This window comes from Monomorium pharaonis, chromosome 4 (assembly GCF_013373865.1).
Source record: "Monomorium pharaonis isolate MP-MQ-018 chromosome 4, ASM1337386v2, whole genome shotgun sequence".
Taxonomy (NCBI): Eukaryota; Metazoa; Arthropoda; class Insecta; order Hymenoptera; family Formicidae; genus Monomorium; species Monomorium pharaonis.
The window spans coordinates 7,494,675-7,520,924 of record NC_050470.1 but is presented as its reverse complement, the minus strand read 5'-3'; the positions used below and the strand labels follow the sequence as shown (position 1 = coordinate 7,520,924).

Here is a 26,250-nt window from a genome sequence, read left to right as displayed (position 1 = left end):
TCAAGTTTTTCGAACATAATAATTGTTTAAAAAATGTTTTAATTAATTATAACACCTAAACTCTATAGAAACATATTGTACGCGTCCCGAACTATATGAGATATACGTTAAAATAAATAGATCTGTCGATATTCGATTAGCACTGTACGTGTAGCCTTAGAAATTCAAGTTTTTCGAACATAATAATTGTTTAAAAATTGTTTTAATTAATTATATCACCTGAACTCTATAGAAACATATTGTACGCGTCCCGAACTATATGAGATATACGTTAAAATAAATAGATCTGTCGATATTCGATTAACACTTGACGTGTAGCCTTAAAAATTCAAGTTTTTCGAACATAATAATTGTTTAAAAAATGTTTTAATTAATTATAACACCTAAACTCTATAGAAACATATTGTACGCGTCCCGAACTATATGAGATATACGTTAAAATAAATAGATCTGTCGATATTCGATTAGCACTGTACGTGTAGCCTTAAAAATTCAAGTTTTTCGAACATAATAATTGTTTAAAAAATGTTTTAATTAATTATAACACCTAAACTCTATAGAAACATATTGTACGCGTCCCGAACTATATGAGATATACGTTAAAATAAATAGATCTGTCGATATTCGATTAGCACTGTACGTGTAGCCTTAGAAATTCAAGTTTTTCGAACATAATAATTGTTTAAAAATTGTTTTAATTAATTATATCACCTGAACTCTATAGAAACATATTGTACGCGTCCCGAACTATATGAGATATACGTTAAAATAAATAGATCTGTCGATATTCGATTAGCACTTGACGTGTAGCCTTAGAAATTCAAGTTTTTCGGGCAAAATAATTGTTTAAAAAATGTTTTAATTAATTATATCACCTGAACTTTATAGAAACATATTGTACGCGTCCCGAACTATATGAGAATTACGTTAAAATAAATAGATCTGTCGATATTCGATTAGCACTTGACGTGTAGCCTTAAAAATTCAAGTTTTTCGAACATAATAATTGTTTAAAAAATGTTTTAATTAATTATAACACCTAAACTCTATAGAAACATATTGTACGCGTCCCGAACTATATGAGATATACGTTAAAATAAATAGATCTGTCGATATTCGATTAGCACTGTACGTGTAGCCTTAGAAATTCAAGTTTTTCGAACATAATAATTGTTTAAAAAATGTTTTAATTAATTATAACACCTGAACTCTATAGAAACATATTGTACGCGTCCTGAACTATATGAGAATTGCGTTCAAATAAATAGATCTGTCGATATTCGATTAGCACTTGACGTGTAGCCTTAGAAATTCAAGTTTTTCAAACAAAATAATTGTTTAAAAAATGTTTTAATTAATTATAACACCTAAACTCTATAGAAACATATTGTACGCGTCCCGAACTATATGAGATATACGTTAAAATAAATAGATCTGTCGATATTCGATTAGCACTTGACGTGTAGCCTTAGAAATTCAAGTTTTTCGGGCAAAATAATTGTTTAAAAAATGTTTTAATTAATTATATCACCTGAACTTTATAGAAACATATTGTACGCGTCCCGAACTATATGAGAATTACGTTAAAATAAATAGATCTGTCGATATTCGATTAGTACTTGACGTGTAGCCTTAGAAATTCAAGTTTTTCGAACATAATAATTGTTTAAAAAATGTTTTAATTAATTATATCACCTGAACTCTATAGAAACATATTGTACGCGTCCCGAACTATATGAGAATTACGTTCAAATAAATAGATCTGTCGATATTCGATTAGCACTGTACGTGTAGCCTTAGAAATTCAAGTTTTTCGAACATAATAATTGTTTAAAAAATGTTTTAATTAATTATAACACCTGAACTCTATAGAAACATATTGTACGCGTCCTGAACTATATGAGAATTGCGTTCAAATAAATAGATCTGTCGATATTCAATTAGCACTTGACGTGTAGCCTTAAAAATTCAAGTTTTTCAAGCAAAATAATTGTTTAAAAAATGTTTTAATTAATTATAACACCTAAACTCTATAGAAACATATTGTACGCGTCCCGAACTATATGAGATATACGTTAAAATAAATAGATCTGTCGATATTCGATTAGCACTGTACGTGTAGCCTTAGAAATTCAAGTTTTTCGAACATAATAATTGTTTAAAAAATGTTTTAATTAATTATAACATCTGAACTCGATAGAAACATATTGTACGCGTCCTGAACTATATGAGAATTGCGTTCAAATAAATAGATCTGTCAATATTCGATTAGCACTTGACGTGTAGCCTTAAAAATTCAAGTTTTTCGAACATAATAATTGTTTAAAAAATGTTTTAATTAATTATAACACCTAAACTCTATAGAAACATATTGTACGCGTCCCGAACTATATGATATATACGTAAAAATAAATAGATCTGTCGATATTCGATTAGCACTTGACGTGTAGCCTTAGAAATTCAAGTTTTTCGGGCAAAATAATTGTTTAAAAATTGTTTTAATTAATTATATCACCTGAACTCTATAGAAACATATTGTACGCGTCCCGAACTATATGAGATATACGTTAAAATAAATAGATCTGTCGATATTCGATTAGCACTTGACGTGTAGCCTTAGAAATTCAAGTTTTTCGGGCAAAATAATTGTTTAAAAAATGTTTTAATTAATTATATCACCTGAACTTTATAGAAACATATTGTACGCGTCCCGAACTATATGAGAATTACGTTAAAATAAATAGATCTGTCGATATTCGATTAGCACTTGACGTGTAGCCTTAGAAATTCAAGTTTTTCGAACATAATAATTGTTTAAAAAATGTTTTAATTAATTATAACACCTGAACTCTATAGAAACATATTGTACGCGTCCCGAACTATATGAGAATTACGTTCAAATAAATAGATCTGTCGATATTCGATTAGCACTGTACGTGTAGCCTTAGAAATTCAAGTTTTTCGAACATAATAATTGTTTAAAAAATGTTTTAATTAATTATAACACCTGAACTCTATAGAAACATATTGTACGCGTCCTGAACTATATGAGAATTGCGTTCAAATAAATAGATCTGTCGATATTCGATTAGCACTTGACGTGTAGCCTTAGAAATTCAAGTTTTTCAAGCAAAATAATTGTTTAAAAAATGTTTTAATTAATTATAATACCTAAACTCTATAGAAACATATTGTACGCGTCCCGAACTATATGAGATATACGTTAAAATAAATAGATCTGTCGATATTCGATTAGCACTGTACGTGTAGCCTTAGAAATTCAAGTTTTTCGAACATAATAATTGTTTAAAAAATGTTTTAATTAATTATATCACCTGAACTTTATAGAAACATATTGTACGCGTCCCGAACTATATGAGAATTACGTTAAAATAAATAGATCTGTCGATATTCGATTAGCACTTGACGTGTAGCCTTAGAAATTCAAGTTTTTCGGGCAAAATAATTGTTTAAAAAATGTTTTAATTAATTATATCACCTAAAATTTATAGAAACATATTGTACGCGTCCCGAACTATATGAGAATTACGTTAAAATAAATAGATCTGTCGATATTCGATTAGCACTTGACGTGTAGCCTTAAAAATTCAAGTTTTTCGAACATAATAATTGTTTAAAAAATGTTTTAATTAATTATAACACCTAAACTCTATAGAAACATATTGTACGCGTCCCGAACTATATGAGATATACGTTAAAATAAATAGATCTGTCGATATTCGATTAGCACTGTACGTGTAGCCTTAGAAATTCAAGTTTTTCGAACATAACAATTGTTTAAAAAATGTTTTAATTAATTATAACACCTGAACTCTTTAAAAAACCATTGTACGCGTCCAGAACTATATGAAAACTGCGTTAAAATAAATAAATCTGTCGATATTCTATTAGCACTTCACGTCTAGCCCAAAAATTCAAGTTTTTCGGGCAAAATAATTGTTTAAAAAATGTTCTAATTAATTATATCACCTGAACTTTATAGAAACATATTGTACGCGTCCCGAACTATATGAGAATTACGTTCAAATAAATAGATCTGTCAATATTCGATTAGCACTTGACATGTAGCCTTAGAAATTCAAGTTTTTTGGGCAAAATAATTGTTTAAAAAATGTTTTAATTAATTATAACACCTGAACTCTATAGAAACATATTGTACGCGTCCCGAACTATACGATATATACGTTAAAATAAATAGATCTGTCGATATTCGATTAGCACTTGACGTGTAGCCTTAGAAATTCAAGTTTTTCGGGCAAAATAATTGTTTAAAAATTGTTTTAATTAATTATATCACCTGAACTCTATAGAAACATATTGTACGCGTCCCGAACTATATGAGATATACGTTAAAATAAATAGATCTGTCGATATTCGATTAACACTTGACGTGTAGCCTTAAAAATTCAAGTTTTTCGAACATAATAATTGTTTAAAAAATGTTTTAATTAATTATAACACCTAAACTCTATAGAAACATATTGTACGCGTCCCAAACTATATGAGATATACGTTAAAATAAATAGATCTGTCGATATTCGATTAGCACTGTACGTGTAGCCTTAGAAATTCAAGTTTTTCGAACATAATAATTGTTTAAAAAATGTTTTAATTAATTATAACACCTGAACTCTATAGAAACATATTGTACGCGTCCGGAACTATATGAGAATTGCGTTCAAATAAATAGATCTGTCGATATTCGATTAGCACTGTACGTGTAGCCTTAAAAATTCAAGTTTTTCGAACATAATAATTGTTTAAAAATGTTTTAATTAATTATAACACCTAAACTCTATAGAAACATATTGTACGCGTCCCGAACTATATGAGATATACGTTAAAATAAATAGATCTGTCGATATTCGATTAGCACTGTACGTGTAGCCTTAGAAATTCAAGTTTTTCGAACATAATAATTGTTTAAAAATTGTTTTAATTAATTATATCACCTGAACTCTATAGAAACATATTGTACGCGTCCCGAACTATATGAGATATACATTAAAATAAATAGATCTGTCGATATTCGATTAGCACTTGACGTGTAGCCTTAAAAATTCAAGTTTTTCGAACATAATAATTGTTTAAAAAATGTTTTAATTAATTATAACACCTAAACTCTATAGAAACATATTGTACGCGTCCCGAACTATATGATATATACGTAAAAATAAATAGATCTGTCGATATTCGATTAGCACTTGACGTGTAGCCTTAGAAATTCAAGTTTTTCGGGCAAAATAATTGTTTAAAAATTGTTTTAATTAATTATATCACCTGAACTCTATAGAAACATATTGTACGCGTCCCGAACTATATGAGATATACGTTAAAATAAATAGATCTGTCGATATTCGATTAGCACTTGACGTGTAGCCTTAGAAATTCAAGTTTTTCGGGCAAAATAATTGTTTAAAAAATGTTTTAATTAATTATATCACCTGAACTTTATAGAAACATATTGTACGCGTCCCGAACTATATGAGAATTACGTTAAAATAAATAGATCTGTCGATATTCGATTAGCACTTGACGTGTAGCCTTAAAAATTCAAGTTTTTCGAACATAATAATTGTTTAAAAAATGTTTTAATTAATTATAACACCTAAACTCTATAGAAACATATTGTACGCGTCCCGAACTATATGAGATATACGTTAAAATAAATAGATCTGTCGATATTCGATTAGCACTGTACGTGTAGCCTTAGAAATTCAAGTTTTTCGAACATAATAATTGTTTAAAAAATGTTTTAATTAATTATAACACCTGAACTCGATAGAAACATATTGTACGCGTCCTGAACTATATGAGAATTGCGTTCAAATAAATAGATCTGTCGATATTCGATTAGCACTTGACGTGTAGCCTTAGAAATTCAAGTTTTTCAAGCAAAATAATTGTTTAAAAAATGTTTTAATTAATTATAACACCTAAACTCTATAGAAACATATTGTACGCGTCCCGAACTATATGAGATATACGTTAAAATAAATAGATCTGTCGATATTCGATTAGCACTTGACGTGTAGCCTTAGAAATTTAAGTTTTTCGGGCAAAATAATTGTTTAAAAAATGTTTTAATTAATTATATCACCTGAACTTTATAGAAACATATTGTACGCGTCCCGAACTATATGAGAATTACGTTAAAATAAATAGATCTGTCGATATTCGATTAGCACTTGACGTGTAGCCTTAGAAATTCAAGTTTTTCGAACATAATAATTGTTTAAAAAATGTTTTAATTAATTATAACACCTGAACTCTATAGAAACATATTGTACGCGTCCCGAACTATATGAGAATTACGTTCAAATAAATAGATCTGTCGATATTCGATTAGCACTGTACGTGTAGCCTTAGAAATTCAAGTTTTTCGAACATAATAATTGTTTAAAAAATGTTTTAATTAATTATAACACCTGAACTCTATAGAAACATATTGTACGCGTCCTGAACTATATGAGAATTGCGTTCAAATAAATAGATCTGTCGATATTCGATTAGCACTTGACGTGTAGCCTTAGAAATTCAAGTTTTTTGGGCAAAATAATTATTTAAAAAATGTTTTAATTAATTATAACACCTGAAATCTATAGAAACATATTGTACGCGTCCCGAACTATATGAGAATTACGTTAAAATAAATAGATCTGTCGATATTCGATTAGCACTTGACGTGTAGCCTTAGAAATTCAAGTTTTTCGGGCAAAATAATTGTTTAAAAAATGTTTTAATTAATTATTTCACCTGAACTTTTTAGAAAATTATTGTACGCGTCCGGAACTATCGGCATCGCGGAAAAGCGACAACAATACTTCGAGAGATGCGAGTATCGATGCCATGCCCTTTTTTAGAAAGGATTCTTACTTCTCCCCCCCCCTTCTCTCTCTCTCTCTCTCTCTCTCTCTCTCTCTCTCTCTCTCTCTCTCTCTCTCTCTCTCTCTCTCTCTCTCTTTCTCTTCCTCTCGTATATTTTTTATTTGGCTCTTTTTTCTTTTTCCCTGATTTTTTGTAATTATTTCAATCAACTATCAAAAGTGACAGTTTGACAGCTGAAAATGACACGAAGTAGTTTGACAGCTGGAAATGACACAAAGTGAAGAAAGTCACAACGCACTTAACAACGAGATAGCGAGACAGCCAATCAGCATCTCGGAAAAGCGGCAACAATAAATTCGATTTGATTTAACATCTCCTTTTTTAGATAGGATTAAATAAGAGACATTATTAACCATGTTAAATGCAAAAATAAAGTATGAAGGTATTTATAAAACACCAGAATCGTTGTCTACTCCCAACTTTGGAGCTGAATTTATCGACATTTATACGTGTCTCGTTATTAACATATAACACAAGTTAATAAATAAATTGTTTATGTATCAGGTCATAGGTGAAACTTCATCTGCATTGTTAAAGGTTTATTTATATATCGTTCGTGGCCATTTGAAGAAGTTTAATTACGTGTCGGTGATGCTCTTTCTCTTATTCCGTGATTATTTTACGACGTCAAGTATCGTACCGATTATCTCGACAAATGATGATCTACTATACTGTGCGCGTTGGCGGTCTGACATTTTCTTATCGAGCCGTAACTCTGCAACTTTTGAACAATGTTGGAGTAATAAGCGGCAATAGGGCTTTGATAAAAAATCTTATAAATTTTATAAGTGGTACATACACAATATATGATATAACCGGAAGTTTAAACTAATTTTACTTATCGTAACATTATCGTCGTAGAAAGCCATATGCATTATTAATAAAACAATATTATAAACTGTAAAAAGGTTACGTCATGATCAAAATGTTGCAAAAATTCAATTTCCAGCAAAAAATAGCGATAATATAAAAAAAAAACCCGCTGCGAGATATTAATGTTATTTATAAATGTTTTATGATGTAGTTGTAAAAGTTTTCAAGTACACATATGAAAACCCTCGCTTTTTTCTCTTTTTCAGAGGTTCTGCGGTCGATAAATCACCTTCAAATTCACCCACTCAGAAGAAAGATTCTGACGCTGAGCAATTGCCGACGGATGCGCCGGGTCCGTCAAAAACACTAGCGAGCCCAGAGTACATCCAGGAAGTACGCAAAGACAGCGCACTGTACCTCGAAGAGGGAGAGGGCGCATTAAAGACCGTGACCACCACTGATGTTCTCCGGAGACAGAGCTCGGGCTACGTGAGCCGTCGAGATAGCCTGGACGAAAATAGAAGAAATTCCATGACGAGTAGCGACACGCAACAGCAAGACAAAGAGAGGCATAAATCGAAATCGATACCTCTTGGTGCCTTGATTAAGGATCTTGCTGATAGAAAAGAGGAAAACATTGAGGAGAACACTGAGCCGTCCGCAGATACAGCGAAGGAGAGAATGCCGACGACAGAGATACACAGGGAGGTGTCGAGCTCCAATCTCGACATGCCCAATGTTGATGAAACGAAGGAGGCCACCAGAGAGAAGACTCTGCCCCGACAAATAAGTTTCGAGGCTCACGAGATCACCGACGGACTGACGACACGTCTCAGTAAGTAAAACACTATGTCGCTGTCAAACCTACGGATCTGAAATAAATGACAGTGCTACACAGTAAAAAAATTTTGTGTTTTCTTGTTAAAAAATATCCCGGTTAAAATTTTTATGTCAAAATTTAACATATTTGCTTGTTACTTTAACGTATTGCTGTTGTGTTAATTCCAGTAAAGTGTTAAATTATGAGAATAACTGAAAAAAAAGTGTAAAAGTAACACGATGTGCATCTATTTTTAATTTTACACAATAAATATGTTCCTTATTATCAGTGATAGGATTTATCTGTTAAAATTGAGAGAAAAAAATATTGAGTTTACTCTATAATCGGGTTTTAACAAAAACTTCATTTCTGGGGACTTCTATCTACCCCGATATGGCGCATTTCTCGTGAAAAAGATTCGTCTGGGTGAATAAAAGGGGCTCGCCAAGAACAGAGAACCTAGTACGATTGCATTCACATATATCTATTAGTCCAATAATATACACACATAAATTTTTATCGATGATCTTTGAATCTATATATGCAATTAAAAAAAATTATTTCAGCATTTCTAAAATAATTATTATTTAACATATATTATATGTTAAATTAATATATATAACGTGTTAAAAAAATATTATGATTATATTAAATAACATATATATTAATATGTTATTGTAACACGTTATATATGTTACATTAACATTATTATAACGTTAAAGTAACATTTTATGTGTGTTATTTTGACATAATTTTCTTATTAAATTGTTACATAAAAATTATGTCAAATTATAAAATTTACATTTATTTTTATGTTAAAATATAACATAAGATTTATGTTGCTACTTAACATATGTTTAATACGTTAAATTAATAAAAAAATTTCTGTGGATCGTTTGGAACAGGCGATATCTGTTAAAAATACAAATTTTTTTACTGTGTATAAACGATATGCTATGGATAGATTTTTTATATTAAATAGAACGAAATTCTTGAAATTCATAAACGGATTAATTAGAGAATTTTCCGGACAATTTTCATAGATAAACAAATTTAATAATTATGACACTCTAACGTGAACAATAACCGATTTAAAATATTCTTGTATAATCGATTGATATATAATATACACATTACGTTTATTCAAAATGGATTTTACCTGTAATATAATATCGCCCATTTGCTGCAATAATTGTTTCAACTTTGTCATTTGTGAGTTCTCTGCACAAAAAAAGAATTTTGATGAAAATTCAAGACACCAAGTAAATTAGCTAATGATACTTTTATCCTTCTGCAATATTAGTAGACCAAACCGTTATCTCAAAATCGTATAAAAAATGATGTTACAAAATTTTAATAATTTAGATATTCAAACTGGAAAACTTTTTTTTTATTATGTACAGCAAATGAGCGATGCGATCTGATTTTTATAAACCGTGTTTTTCGCCCCTCTCAATTTTGTTACTTAATGGAATGGTTGCTTCATGGTAAGATAAAAAATGACGGTATAAGATGTTATCTTCAAAATTGATTTGCCAGAATTTTCACTATTGTCAATATTTTCTTAGCCGACATGCAAGTGACGTCTATCTTCAAGAACCCCAACATTTACCTCCCGCGCAACAGCGGCAAAAATGCATCACTGGACAAGGCGGATACGATTCAGCGAGTTGACACAGTCATCGATCATTCTAGCGCCGACTCGAATTGTAAGAATGTGCACAAGACAAACGTGGAAACTATTATTGCCTTGGATCATAATCGGACAGTAGATTTGAGAAAATTATCCTTGCCCGACGAAGCAGGACCGAGTCAGCGACTGTTCGAGAAAGCCGATGTCACCTACAAATCCGTTCATTCTCGCTACCCTCACGCCAGCCCAAATAGATTGCCGAGGAAACGCATCCGAGCCCTCAACAGGGAATGCTCCGTCGATAGCCAGCATGACGGTCAACAGCAGTTGAATCAATACAAAGTGCTGAATGAGATCGGAAAGGTAAGATTAAAATTCCACAAAAATCTCCATCTTGAAATCAAATAAAAAAATAATTCTGTCATTAATACTTGTTCCCCAAAATTGTCAGTCTTTATATCTACGTTTACATGTAAAACATTAGAAATCGTATAGATCTCTATTAAAAAAAAAAATTAATTTCGAATTTGTTTAAATAATCCATATGAAAAGGACAGTACGAAATACTTGCCGTTATAACTTACAATTTATTAAACAATAATTTTATTTTTCAATTGTCAAGATTTTTATGAAAGAATATGAAAATTTCAGCTATTAGTCATTGTGTATAAAGAGAAAACGAATCATCTTAATCTAAGATAAAAAATATTCTAACTATCTCGTGCCAATTTCATAATAGATAGCGACGGTCTAATGCCTTTCCAATTATGTTCATGGTATTTTAACAATCAACCTGCATTCGATAAGAGGATCAACGCATTCCTCTTATTGAAGAGCGAAACCATTTCACGGCGCTCACGTAACAAAACGAGAGAATGATATGATTATCGATATCGATATCGATATCGAGCACGGCGAGCGCTTCCTGGATAACCAATAACTACGAGTCATCATTTTCAGCAATTTCTCCCCCCCCCCCGCCCATCCTTCGTGTTACTTGTTAAGAAGTAATTAACGGTTACGCAGCAGCTACGGATTACTGCCGATAATCACGTTATATCGCATCCGATAACGCAATATTCGATAGTCGCAGGAACAGGAATTCGAACGACGCAGAAATTATTAAAATTATCGTAGCATCTTCATGCGCATTTATCCGCTCGATCATTATATAATTGTAATTAGAGATAAATAGATTTTTTTCTGTCTCTACCGATACGTTAATTTGCTGACGTGTTTTCCCGAGAAATGCTTGCTGCGTTTCTTGTCTAATAAGCCGTATGTCTTTCTTCGGTATGTATTTACCATCCATCTCTGGCTCGACTTCTTTTCTGTAAAACTTTTAATGGATTAAATGAAGACTCGGAAAAACAATAACTTCATTGAAAACGTTTCATCGTTTTCGCGTAAAGATTAAAACACACGATGAAATAATACTGAATAAACTTTGTGGAACAGAAAGGTTAAAAGTCGCTCGCGTGTTTTAGAAGAAAAATAGCAAAGTCTCCGTTTGATGTAAATGACGGACAAACATATTTTCCTCAAATGAAAATGCATACAAAAATGCCCGTACGAAAATGTGAATGTGTGGCGCTCAGTGCTAACACATATAGTATAACGTGATTGGATTCAAAATAAATGCGAGGAAGACAACCATCGTAATAACTTCGCACTTTGCTACGAGTGAAAAGCACAAAGCTTCCAACTGCGAGAAGAAGTTTGCAGCGCACGATCTTGAGGTTCGCGCCGAGAATTCCAGAGATCATTCCCTAAGGAGAAAGAGAAAGAGAAAAAGAGAAAAAGAGAGAGGAAGTACTTTTTACGAACAAGGGCAAATGTCATTTCGCGCGTGAAATTATCTTCGATGAGCCAGCAGATGGAAAAGGAGAAAGAAAAAAAAAAAACAGAAACAAACTCGCAAAGTTCACGATTTAATCTCTCCTCCCTTATCGTATCGTTTAAAACTGCATTGGAACTTGAGATTGAATTCCTCGTTGAGATAAGAGCCATCGATCGCAATAAAGTTTCATACCAGCAATTAATCGTTTCAACCGCGACAATGAAATGTATCCGAAATCGCTCGATCGCCGCTGTCATGCATTTATAAACTGTATATTAACGCGTATCGATCTGCGTCCTTAGCAGCAATGTCGTTACATCAATCCTGCCCCGATGCGTAATTATACACACGGTAAAAGATCTTGTTGAGATTGGAAAAAAAACCCAGATAATTATTATACCGACTATATTGCGTCAAAAGCTATTTCTGAGAGACTTAATTTATCTCGCAAGTCAATTAACTAACACTGATTAATACCATAACTGTAGATGTGCGTTATAAATAATGTGGCAATATTCTAATCATAAAAAACTCATTTTTCTAAGTCATGTGTCAAATAATTAAGTTTTAAAATACACAAGCTCTTAAAGCTTGAAAATGTTGAAAAATTAATATTCATTATTAAATGCGAGATTGAGATATGCGTTATAGTAATATTTTTAAATTTTGCTTTTGCCGCGCTTATATATTTATAACGAAATAATAGCCACGACCGGACGCGCTCAAAGGTGACCATACCGTGAACTATAAAATTACACTTCCACTCCCGATAGCATCGCCGATGACCTTCGACCTAGTCGCCACGGTGATGTAAAGTGCATAATGATAACAGCGCAGCTGAACCACAAAAAGGGTTGCAAGGTTAAGGTAAAAGGATGCAGAGAGAATCGATGAGATTATCGATAAAACATGATTCCTCTTTATATAAAATGCGTTCATCTCTAAGTATTACCTAACAATATTTTTCGTACCAGCGTCAAGACTATTCCGTTTAAAACTTCATTAACGAGAAATCATTAATTCTAGAAGAGAGAAAACATTCTCTAAAGGTAAAATAATCTTTGTTAAAAAATAGATAAAATATTGAGAAAATGTTATTATTCCATCAAGAGTCTTGATTAATTTGATATTTTTATAAAAGTCAAATATTGAATTGGAACTCTTATTGTAAAAGAGAATACTGTTTCATAATTTACATTTAGATAAAATTACATTAAATTTACGTTTAACGAGAATTTTCTCAAAAACGTTCAATAACATATTTGTATGTCAAGAAATGTTGAAAGAACTGAAGGTTGAATTAAATAGTAATCGAGTAATTCCCACGCAGAGAAGCCCGCTTGAAAATCTCAACTCTGAGAATGTGCTGTCAACTATGTACGCTTTCGTGCCTTCACTTATGCATCACTTCACACTTGCCACAGGGCTCTTTCGGTGTCGTGAAGAAGGTTTTCAACGAGGAGGACGGCATGTATTACGCCATGAAGATAGTGAGCAAGAGGAAATTAATGAAGAAAACGGGGATATTTGGGAAGATACCACCGCGCCGAGCGGGCGCCGATCCCTTGGCGAAAGTTTACAGGGAGATCGCCATCCTAAAGAAACTCGATCACCCGAACGTCGTGAAACTTGTCGAGGTGCTCGACCATCCCGACAAGGACAATCTCTACCTGGTCTTCGAACTGGTCCACAGGGGAGAAATCCTTCTTATACCCACCGACAAACCTTTGAATGAGGCGACGGCCAGACGTTATTTCCGCGATGTTGTCATGGGAGTCGAATATTGTGAGTCATTATATATTCTATTTTCTTATTTAAAAAATCAGAATTTTTGTACAAAGAAATTTTCCTAAAATATCTAGCAAGTACAACTCGTCAAAATGCATAATCATCAAAATTAAATTCTAAATGTCGTAATAAACGCAAACTTGAAAGTAATTTTTAGCCGCGTTATCACAAATTGAATAACAGTTATTAAAATTAAATTTTTTTTCATTCTCTTTTCAATCTCGTTTTCATCTGAATGGATTTTCAAAATTAACAGATTCGCGTTTTAATCGTATAACAGAGAATACACTCGCATTTGATGTGCATTATGTTTATCACGTACGCGTTAAATAATAGAATGCAAATTCCCTCGACAGGCGGATTTGCGTAATGTATCTGGCGCCTATTATGGATCACAACGTTCATCGCGGATCAATGGCGAAAGAAGCGTCACGTACATTACGTAAACCAGTAACCGCATTAGTATACTTTACATGAGAGTGTAGTAGTCTGACCAGACACTGTTCAATAAAACATAAAGCTGCTTAGATAATAAATCGACTTAAAACTTGCAATACCGATCTAATTCCGCGAGAGGAGAGAGGAGGATATATGAAATGTATTCATTCAGTTACGTAAACAATCTTCAATTCAAGAAATACTCCGGCTGCATTCGACTTGGCGCTTTAAAAGTTCTATCCTTGTTCATGAAATATTAAACAAAGACAAACACGTGATGCCTATAAACGCGACAAACGCCAAATGCAGCCTCTACACTGAAAAAAAGAGTCTTGTTGAATTAACTAGAATTGAACTAACGGTTCAGATTTCTAGTTGATCTGATCAGATTTCCAATTAATTCAACAAGAATTTTTGTTAAATTAATTAGAAATTTGGTAGATTCAACTAGAATCCGAACCGTTAGTTCACATTTCAATTAATTCAACCAAATTTTTTTTTCAGTGTACATTAATAAAAAAAATAGATATTTCGATATAAAATTCAGATTTTTTAAGTTAAATTCTAATAAAAATTACACAATCATTAAAAACGTATTATAAAATGGATTTTTATTACTGTTTTCGCAGTGCATTATCAGAAAATAGTGCATCGTGACATAAAGCCGAGCAATTTACTGGTGGACAGGGACGACAGGATTAAAATCGCTGATTTAGGCGTCAGCACGGAATTAAGAGAATCTGGAGAATTATTGACGGGACAAGCTGGCACGCCGGCCTTCGCGGCGCCCGAAACAACCGTTGCTAACGCGCAGTACTTGGGACCGGTAAGTAATTAATAGTACATCATTCTCGTAATATATTGTATGATTAATGTTCAGTATTTAAAAGAAAAATGTGAATAATATTCATATTCTCATGTAATTCCTATTTTAAGAAAAATGTGTGTAATATATTAATATCAATGTAGAGAACACATACAAAGTATTTAAATTAGATTGTGGCTGTAATTTGCCTTTGTCCTTAGTTGCTAATTATCATACGATAATTAGAAAATTATTGCGCGACTATAATCGCATTCAAATACGGCAAAAAAATTGTTATACAGGTATATGGGTTATATAGGTGCAAAAAAAGCCCTTACAGAGAGAATTCTAATTTTTTAATGCGTGACCCTATTTTATTTTCTTTATTGTATAATTCATTATACTGTGCCAATCTATCTCCTCTTTCTTCGCTATTATCTCGCTTATTAAAATTCATTTTTTTCCGAGCGCTGAACACGAGTTTAGCTCTGTCGCGTTCGTCCATTCGCGAGAATCCAATACGCTCGCGATACACAGTCGCAATAATCGCGACGATACGTGATATTGGAGTCGCAGTCGCGGAAACAGGATCGGGCAACAAATAGCGCGTGTACAGAACGTGCACCCAAGTGATGCCGATCTCCGTCCGTAGGTTTAAAAGTCGATAAATCGGCCGGCTATTATACGTCACTTCCACCCGCAAGCAGTGACCTCTCAAACCGCAGAGTCGACACGTGCGGATTGACCTACATACATCGGGAGAGTGGCACCCAACCAAGGACCCCTTCGCGCGACGCATAAATGTTCGTGATTATAGCAAAAAGAGATTTTCCGGTCGCGTCGCTCATCTCCGCCGTCGGTCGGCTGGATTGAATGCGCTTCAATTAAAGTCGTTAAACTCGCGTGCGTCGCGTCGCCTGCCCCGAATAGTCTCCGAACGAATCGAGTGCGCCAGTAACGCAATGCGATGCACAAAGAAAGACGGGACAAAGTGGCTGATGCAGCAACGAGGTAATTTGCGTATCCCAGCTGCGTCGAGTTCATTAAGCTACGCGCGTTACGGGCTCTAAGCCCCCGGGGGAGGGGGGTGGGGGTGGAAAAACTGACGTTACGGGCTAATCTGAATTTTAGAAGGTTTCGCATTTCACAAGTGGGACGTAGTTTTGTGTTTTACGAGAGTGCCTTGATCAGCGAAACGACAGAATTATACGGAATACGTTCGACGTGTAAAAAAAGGACTCTTGTACAAAATGCTCTCAAAGTGTAACCTTCTTTGTTTTGCAATTAGCCGCGAGCCTCTCTTGATCTAATGGCTCTTTCCTGGGCGAAAATTTTTTACAGCACGCCAAGCTCTTTGTTTTTCGAGGATAAACTTGATATTGATGTTTCGTGAAATAATATGTGCTTGTGATGAACACACACGCATGGTACACACGTATTCGAGAAAATGTGAAGATAGTAATTGCCAAGCTTGAACGGTTATATATTTCATCGTGTTTTTCCCTTTTTCTTCAATCAGCGCTTCACGATGGGATGCAATTTACGCGAGCGTGTTCACGTGAATATTGATTGCAACGAAAAATAATTGAAATATACCGATTGAATTTTAAGCTTTACAATCATATTTAACAACCATTCTGTTACACAACGAATGTGTAAAAAAAAATATGATATTAGTGTTCAAAGATCTTAATGCTGTAATAAATATAAATGCATTATTTCAAGATTAAATTATCGTCCAATAATTTACATCTCTTTTTATTCATACATGTTTATAACTTTTTAAATTCTGTTACACTGATCAAGATTGAGATTAATTCGGAAATATTATAGTAAATTATATTTGCCTCGTTGTATCATAAATAGTCTCATTAACTCACTTTAATTTATGAATAAGATGTGCCAACACTTATTTTACACGCACGTGTATTATACAAAAGCCGCGCTGTTATATTTTTTACTATCTCTTTAACGTGTATTTTCAACCATCAGGAAAGGTCACAGTTCAATTATCCTATCCCTAGTTCAGTTATCCTATGCCTAGATTAACTCTCATGCCATTCATAATCCTAATATAATCATCATCATTATCAAGATTTTCTCATCAACACCCCTGCTGTTTTTTAATATCTCCGGTTTTCTCTTCGTATCTCTCATTTCTAATTATATCATTCGTATTCACCTCAGCCACCATCATTTGTAATTTTCCATATGCTTGCACGGACGTCAAAGAAGTATAACACGCATACTAAATGAATCAAAATGTTTAATCATGTTGGAAAAGTCGTATCGCAACTTTGGGAGATGATACAAATCTTGTCTGATGGTGAGCATAAAATTAACATTGATCCATATTATTACGCCTTGAGCGTAATAAGAGCGAAAGCAAAAGCGAGAGAGAGAGAGAGAGAGAGAGGGGGGGGGAGAGAAATATATTTTAGCACGGCAGCTATAATTTTGTCCCCATATATCTCCAAGATTACTTGGTCGAGAGTACTGTTATCGCGTGACCTTATCGATGTACCACGGCCGATCGCTTGAATTTCCGCTGCGTCGTCGTCGAGGAAAGGCGATATCTATAATAAGAGACTCTCGACCCGCGAGACCACACGCTCGATTACACTTAATCAAGTCGCCGTAACAAAATAAATGGCCACCACCAGCCTGACGAGACGACGTGCTTACGTGAGAACGCGTTCCACGGGAAATCGCGAATTTACAGCAACGCTTATGATGAAACCGCCCGTATGATTCCTAAATAAAAATGCATAAGGCCGCGCGAAATCTCGCGTGGGATCCGATGGAGGTGCTAGAAAAATGGAAAGATTTCTCCATAAAATTGACGCAACGTATCGTTGAGTATTCTGAATCGAATAAAACTTTTCATATTATTTGAATTACTTTTTCTCAATTAAAATATTAATTAATTTTATATATTTTGCATAACACACATTGAATTAAACCTGAATATTTATGATTTCATAAAACAAATAACTATCAAATTCCACGATATCTCATTATGATGAATTCTTAATTATTTAATTCTTTGGTTGATTTTTTATTAAGTAGAGATTTCTAGAAGCAGTTGCAAAAATCAATTATTCTCAGAAATTAAATGATCAAATAAAAGTTTTTATATTTGAAAAAAGTATCAAATAAAATAATATTACTTGAAATATATCATTTTGAAATGAAACGTTATTACAATGTTTATTTGTTTTTATTTCAATATGTTATTAATATAACACACACGCGCACGCGCGCGCGCTTATCTAACTTAATACATTTTTATATTTTATTCATTAAACTAACGAATTTAATACTTCTTCAGATAATTCTTTATGTACTTTTAATTTTATGAATATTTTAATTTTATAAATACTTTTCATATCTTGTTTTTTCCATTCTTGCAAAATATCTTTTTAATTTATTTTAATAATTTTCCACAATATGTACGTGGATTTGCTTTTTTAATCACCAGTTTCACAGTACGCTTTTACAGCCCGTATTTACAGATTAGTTTTAGACTTTACTTTTTTCCCTTGACAAAGAATGTTTCCAATCGCTTTTTATTAACAATTTATTTTCAAAAATATCTCCCTTTCAAATATCCCGATTCTCAATTTATTTCACGTATGTTCAATATAAAATATTTAATTTTCATCATAATTTAAATACGATTTTTAATCATTTTTGAAAAACTCGTTTATTTTACATTTATTCTTTAGAAAAACGTAGAGATCGATGGATTGCATCAAATCTATTTACCAAAATCAATAAATCAATTTTATTTAAGAATGCGTTAGCTAATGGAAGAGATGACGATACAGTCTATGGGCACTCTACAGTAGCAAAGTACATCTTTCAGAAAAGTTCAAAATTTAATAACACGAAGCAAGTTTTAAATATGCAAATAGACAAGAAAATCTTATTAGTCGGATAATCTTAAGTATGTATGTTAAACTTTAACAAAACCTTATATGAAGCAAATAAACGTTTAAACAAGAGTTAGCAACTTTCTCTAAAGTTAGCAACTTTCACGTCTTTTAAGAATTTTAGATATTATCTCAATGCAAAAAAGTATTTTATTCATTCATCCTAACAAAAAAATGGATTTCAGTTGCAAAATCGCATGATAAAGAGAGTGGCACAGAAACATGCAATAACCACAGAACAAGTTGCGTTCGTTACCGTGAACATTGCTGACATTCCAGGAAAAGCTTAACTAATTTAACGATTAGCGAGTTTGTTCAATTCAGAAGTATAAACGTGCGCGATGCATTACGAATTCCAACCCTTCTCTACCGTTGTAACTTGAGAAGCTTTTTCCACGAAAACGACCGAATATCATAAAATATAAAACCATTTACGGAACGGTAATGTCTAGCCGATTATTTAAAGTAGATGGGAGAAAAATAGTATCTAGGAGTTAATCTTTAAAGATCAGATAGATATTATTTATGCGTCATTTATTTCTAACCGGCTGAGAGTATTTTTTAAATGTCATAGTGTGGAGTTCACGGACGTTAAGTTTAGCTCTGCGAGACAGAGGCTGGGTTCCCGTAAGCTTTTTATACGTAAGAAACATTCCCTTTGTGGATCTATTAAACATAGAAGCTTGACATTTACAGATTTGCGTATAGCACGCGTGCAGGAAAGATTTTTGTAAAAAAAAAAACTAGCGATCTATCGAAATAAACAGATAGTAATGTCGAAGAAAGTTAGCTAAAACATAGAATTGTAATTCATATTTTAAAAAGTGATATACATGTACTACGTAAAATCCATTTTCATCGATTTTTCAACGTTTGCTATTACATGAAGATTATTGTCATTTTTTAATGAAGTTGTGTTTTTTTTTAATAACATGATTTTTTCATTATATAAAAAATATAGAGTCATTAAAAAATAAATAGTTTAAGAGATACTTTCTGGTATATTTTAACATAAAATAACTATTCATTTTTTGCAATTATACCCTAACACCTTTAGGCACAAAAAATTATGTAATTCTTAATATGCAAGAAGAAATCGTATTATGTAAAAAAAAAATCATATCATTCTGTTTTTAAAAAATGGTTAAAATCTTCATTTGCTATCTTGAAACATCTTTCTCAAATAATTAATTTTCTCATTATCACGTTTCACGGAGTTTGTTTTGTTTTCAAGATATTTTTATTTATTTCCCTATTTCAAAAACATTCTCTGTACACAGGTACCTCTTAATGTGTTACTTCACTCGCGTGGAGGTTTTTTAAAAGGATACGGAGATTATTTTAATAAGCTAAACAATGGAAAGAGATAATTATCATTTATAAGTCGTCCCGCCGGGTTCGCGCAGCGCATTTGCGTCGTTAATGCCGGGCGTTTCGTGCAAACGTTGTTTAATTAATCGCTTTTAATTATGCGCCGACGCTCGTGTCGTTGCGGTACTCATGATTTTCGCCGTCGGCGACGGTGATTTCCGCGAATAAAGCATCCTCCTGACTGCACCCGCGTTAAAGCGCCACCGTTGTATTCTATTCTCCGCTTTTGCAGCAAATGCGCCGCGCATCGAGATGTATTCCAGTTTCCTGGTGTGTTTATTTAATGGCATTTACGATATTTCAAGAGGTCTGCTACGTTGAAACACGTTTCCTCATGTGACTACTGCTAATGAGTCTCGGTGTTAAATTTGCGAAATTTATAAAGACTCTCTGTGTACACTGTTTAAGACTTAAAAAATATTAATTAACAATAAGGTTTTTTTTTAATGCGAAATATTTAGAGGGAAAATCTCGACTTTTTTGTAATTAATCTATTATTTACAAGCCATTTATTATCAAAGCCATTTATTAACGTGATTCTAACAATTTTTCATTGCGTGTTAAAAACTAGGTAAAAAATTTTTTCATATAAAAACATAAATATACATAAAAAAATATGTCCATATTTGTTTATACTAGTGTCTTTCTTTTTGTAAAATTTTTGATATAAAAAATAATAGTCATATTGAAAAGATAAAAACTAAAAAGATAATTTTTGCATTGCTCTTTTTACAAAAAGCTAGGCAATTGTATAAAAAATACGGAAAAAAAATTGTATAATCCTTGTATAATCATATATATTCCGTGAATCAAAATTATACATTTTTTTTCTCATTTCTCCAAGCTTATCTTTTTGTAAAAGAAACAACGCGAAAATTATCCTTTTAATTACTTTCTGTCTTTTTCAGTATGACTATTATGTATTTTATATCACATAGAAATTTTACAAAAGAAGAAGCTAGTATAAACATATATTTTATGTATATTTATCTCTTTGTATGAACATTTTTTTACCGGGGCACATGTAAAAGTTATAAGTAGCTCTTACAATCTTTCATATTCTGTAAATAATCTCGAAAATACCTTTTTGCCCGGAGTCTTAATCCCGCTTGACAATTTCAGGCGGCTTGAAGAAATTCATTTCGCTTTTTGCACCGTAGGATTATACGGATTACGCCGTTTGAAAAGTTTCGAAATCGGAAAAAAAGAGGACGTCGCTCCTCTCCTCCCGTCATACAAATTCCGTCAGAATTCCATGCGAGAAAAAAGTCAAGAAATAAACAGACGCACTCACCATCTAACCTCTCCCAGATATCGCCGCTGGTTGTTTTGATTCGCCCGTTGCTCCTCGACGTTGCTCCTCGACGTTCTTATTGTTAGTCACATTTGCACTCACCCACTTACAACCGGCACGGTAAAACGATCGCCCGGTGCGTATTCATTCTCGCTCGATCGACTCGCCATCAGTCGATCGCAGACGAACGCCGAAACAATCCGGTCGACACTCCAACCGACGCTCTTGTCACGCGCGACCGACATGGAAAAAAAAAACGCCCGGAGCAGAGGACCACAACAACAATCATGGCCGACACGGACGTTTATCGCGGGGCTCGCCCTCCTTTGATCACGTCACGGACAGTTCCCCGACGATCCTTTCTTCCTCGATGCCTCCTCGAGGATGCTGGATGACACTCGCGAGTACAAAACGCGCGTTTTGGAGAGAACGCGAGCCCTCTCGGGTGTCGGTGCCGTCGCTCCGATCGCGAGCACGAGCTCTCGCGAATGCGATCTACTGAATTAACGCCAACGATACTGATTGGCACGCGAAAATCGGACCGGGGATTCGGGATTAAAAGAACGCGAGAACGCGCGCGGAACGATCTTCGCGATTACGCATCGGTGGCGCACGGTGGCGCGGTGCGAAGTGAACTGAGCGGCACGTACGCGATACATTCGGTAATCGCGTCTAACTTCAGGCGCCTATCCGAATCCGGCTGGAGAGTCTAGCGCTTTTATTCAAATTCTTTAGCGACGTGATCGATGTGAAAGCTTCTTAATTATCAAGATACAGAAAATATTGCTACCACCGCTGGTCAGAATTAATATCTTTTAATTAATTTTTAATTCAGTTAACTTTTAACTGGATCTTTTAATTTGTTTTTTAATTAAGAAAGGAGACCGTAACATGAAATTTTTTAATTAACCGCTTTTACGGCGGCTGTTACATAAATAACAATTATTTTAGTGCTGTCAGTTATGTCACTTGTAAGCTTATAATACAGATTTTTAGTTCATTTAGTAAATAATTTCGCGCTCGTTCTGGGGTTGTTTATGAAAGAATTGTCGCATATACTATTAACAAAGCAGTGAAAAACAACAATCGCCGATACATTGTTTTCTAGTTTAAGTAGTTATGTTTATAAAAATTTTGTTTTTTTAGTCTTCTAAAGTAAAATATGCCAAAAAATGTATTATTCAGCGGAAAATTATAAAGAGGAAATACTGCTATGGTAATAATACAATGCATCATTCAGTACAAAATCTTTTCGTATCGAGGGAGTTAAATCGACCCATACATTACAAATTCAAATTAATGTATTGCATAAATGGTTATTATAATGACATAACGGGAATGCCTTTGCGATATTTTCGCATTTTTTCCGCTTATCATAAACTCTCGAATTCCGTTTGGCTATCGTGTACTACACATTATAAATCATTTATTTAAATACGTAAGGAGAATTAAATTTTGTAATACAAAAAAGAGGATTTTGCATGCGTTTTCAAACTAAACTCGTATCGAATGGGATTACAAAATTAATTTCACTGTTCGATAAACTTCAGCAAATTTCTGTGCCAAATTAGTTATGCATGATTTATTGCTAGAACACTAAAAATATTATTTATCGTTACTAGAAAATCTTACAATTTAAAAATTTATCAGCAGCTATTTGAAAAATCAAACTTCTTAAACTTCTTATAAGAATAATAAATCTTAAATATTTTTTTCAATATAACGATAGATTATTCAATTCGAATAAAAGTCCCATATATACGCGTCTAATTGAAGATTGATCTCGAAAATTTATCTAATTTTAGCCATGCGATATATGGTCGATGGGGGTGACGCTGTACGCGCTTGTAATCGGAGATCTTCCTTGGCGCGCTTCTGACAGCACGGCTATTCAAGAAATCGTTCGTTCGAAGCCGCTCGTGTTCCCCGACAATCGGTTATCTTCGGAACTGTGTTATCTAATTGAGGGGATGCTGGATAAGTCGCCGGAAACCAGGCTGATACTCCCGAAGGTAAAACAGCATCCGTGGCTGACGAATAACGCAACCGAACCACTGCCGGCTGAGGTCGACAACTGCCGCTTACGGGTCACCGTCACCGAGGAGGAGGTCATAAGATTGGGCACTCTACTCCTCGTCAAGAACATGCTGAAACAACACAGCTTTCAGGTAAGCAAAGAATGTAATTTAACCCTAAACACTCGACAATGTTACGAAAATGATTTTCACCCTTTATACACACACACACACACACACACACACACACGTGTGCTACACGTGGAAGAAAAGAAAATTAATTTCAGTAGCAATAAATTTATGGTATGGTAGATACATTTTAGTTATATGCAATTGAAATTTAGTTGATTACATTTTTTTCCGTGAACTTTGCGACACTTTCTCACGTTGAGTCACCACGTGTCTGAGTTAATTTTCATTATTTTTACAGGTGTAAACAAACTCCTTGATAACTCATACATGTGCTTTAACATCGTTATAAAGTTCTTAAAAATAAAAAGGATTAAAATTGTATTACGAGAGAAATCGTGAAATGTTATGTAAAAGGAAGTATTTTAAATTTGATATACTATTTCTCTTCCCGTCACAGTTGCGTAACATTTTTTAGTTAACAACTAATTTATTAGTCAAAAAATGCAACATTACGTTCTTTTTCCCTCCGATGAATGTGTGTAACACTACAAAGGAGAATATTTAAAAGATGGTCGCAACTTTATCAGGGAACGTAATTTGCGTTCGTCCAAAAGCGGAAATGTCACGATGGAAGGACCGAATCATGTAAACATCCCACACATAACAAATTGCAATTACATTATAACAATTTTGCAATCTTGTTGCAACATGGATGTAATGTAACTGCAATTTTTGTGCTACGTGGGATGTGATCGCTCTCACGAAATGTCGCAGTGACATACTCTGACGTGTTTGACATAACGACGCGTGCCTCCGTGAATATTACACGACGACGATTTCGACGGGTGCACGTCGATAATGTTTATACAGTTGTAACGTACCTTTAGTCTTTCAAAACGCGAAGAGCCGATATTTGGTGGCATTTCGCAGAATCGTGTTCGTATTCTCTAATGATATTGAAACGATTACCGAAAGTGCGATCAATCGGCAAATGTCGAAGGGCGATACGTTTTAAATGTATTATCGGATTACATCGATTGACTACATAATTTGCCTTTAGGCGTCAACAATGCTCCAATGGTTTTGTAGTGCTAACGAAAACATTTCAATGAGCTCGCGTCATGGAGATGCAAAAGATTTCGCGACGGATAAACTTCCTCAGAATGCAAACAGTTTAACTCACCGATGCGTCAAAATCCGCGGTTCTGTGATTGTCAGTTCGCTTTCGTGTTTTATTTTCATTCCTAGTGAATTCAAACCTAGAACTGACAAATATATTAAAAATTGATTGAATTTTTCTACGGTGCTCAGAATCAAGGAAACCTTAGACTGATGATCAACGGTCGATTATATTAAACATACAAGAAAACGGTTATTAATTTGATTAAATTCCTTCAGTTCAAATATTTAAATGTTAACTTAAATATTATGTATAAATATTTTCTCGGTATTTCGGTGAATATATTGAGTAAACATATCAGACAACCAGATTATATTAAACATACAGATCGATTCTCCAGTTCACCCACGCAAATCAGACCAATTACTGACGATACGACTAAACATGCAATATGACGTAATATTCATGCAACTCTCAGCTCTTAACAAACTTAACGGATAGACCATTTCATCTGCATCTGTTGAACAGACGCTTACATGATAATTTAAATAATTTTTATGATTATAAAATATACGGAATACCAACGTTCTACTATATATTTTATGAATTAAACACTCTAATTTTTGTCTAAAGCTTCTAAGAGATTAATTGAAATCATTAAAAAAAGCAACACATGATTGCAGTTAATTACAAGTTTCGTGAACTTTTCTTGAGATCGCAAATGGAGAAACGGACAATCATAATTAGTCAAAATGGATTTGAATGATTTCAAACGTGAAATCATATTCTTACACTGAAACTGACGGCGCTGTCGACTTTTTACGGTCTGTCAAAACGCTCTTTCCTTCCTCCGTCATTCATGTGCATTGAGACGCGCACGAGGAATCGGTCATTTGAAGCGAATCTGCATTTTTATCGCCAACGTGGACGGCTCGCGAACTTTGTGCAAGAGAGAAAACCCGATATCTTGTCCCTCGGGATTACTAGGGCATAAAACGGGGAAATAAGCGCGCGTACTATTTCTGGTCCCCAGAACCCATTTCTGCCTAAGCGACTCGGGCGGACAGCGGACAACGACGCCGGCACGGTATCACCAGTGGGAGGACCAAAAGGTGACGTGTCCTCCTCGAAGAGCGACGCGATGAGAGATGCGAAAGCGGAACGTTTTCACGAAGCCGGGAGAAGCAATTCCGCGCCGGATTCCTACGATTGGCACACAAGCGGCAGGTAAATACGTTACGCTATTCAGGTAGAGGAGAAAAGGGACTTCTATATATTCTGTATTTTTCAAATAACGTTTTAAATTCTCTTTGCGCCCGTTATGCACAATAGAGCCT

General features: G+C 33.8%; 1 protein-coding gene across 3 annotated transcripts in view; it reads left to right on the top strand.

The window, feature by feature from the left end:
• LOC105835774 (serine/threonine-protein kinase par-1) overlaps positions 1-26,250 on the top strand; it is an 87,849-nt gene that overhangs the window by 60,337 nt on the left and 1,262 nt on the right. For 2 of the 3 annotated variants that reach the window (XM_012679311.3, XM_012679309.3), the window contains exons 4-9: positions 7,989-8,557; positions 10,111-10,538; positions 13,440-13,800; positions 14,871-15,067; positions 23,452-23,814; positions 25,947-26,140. In XM_012679311.3, the coding sequence (XP_012534765.1) occupies positions 7,989-8,557; positions 10,111-10,538; positions 13,440-13,800; positions 14,871-15,067; positions 23,452-23,814; positions 25,947-26,140 (2,112 nt within the window). The remainder of the gene's footprint in view (positions 1-7,988; positions 8,558-10,110; positions 10,539-13,439; positions 13,801-14,870; positions 15,068-23,451; positions 23,815-25,946; positions 26,141-26,250) is intronic. The other variant, XM_028189150.2, reaches the window with a different exon arrangement.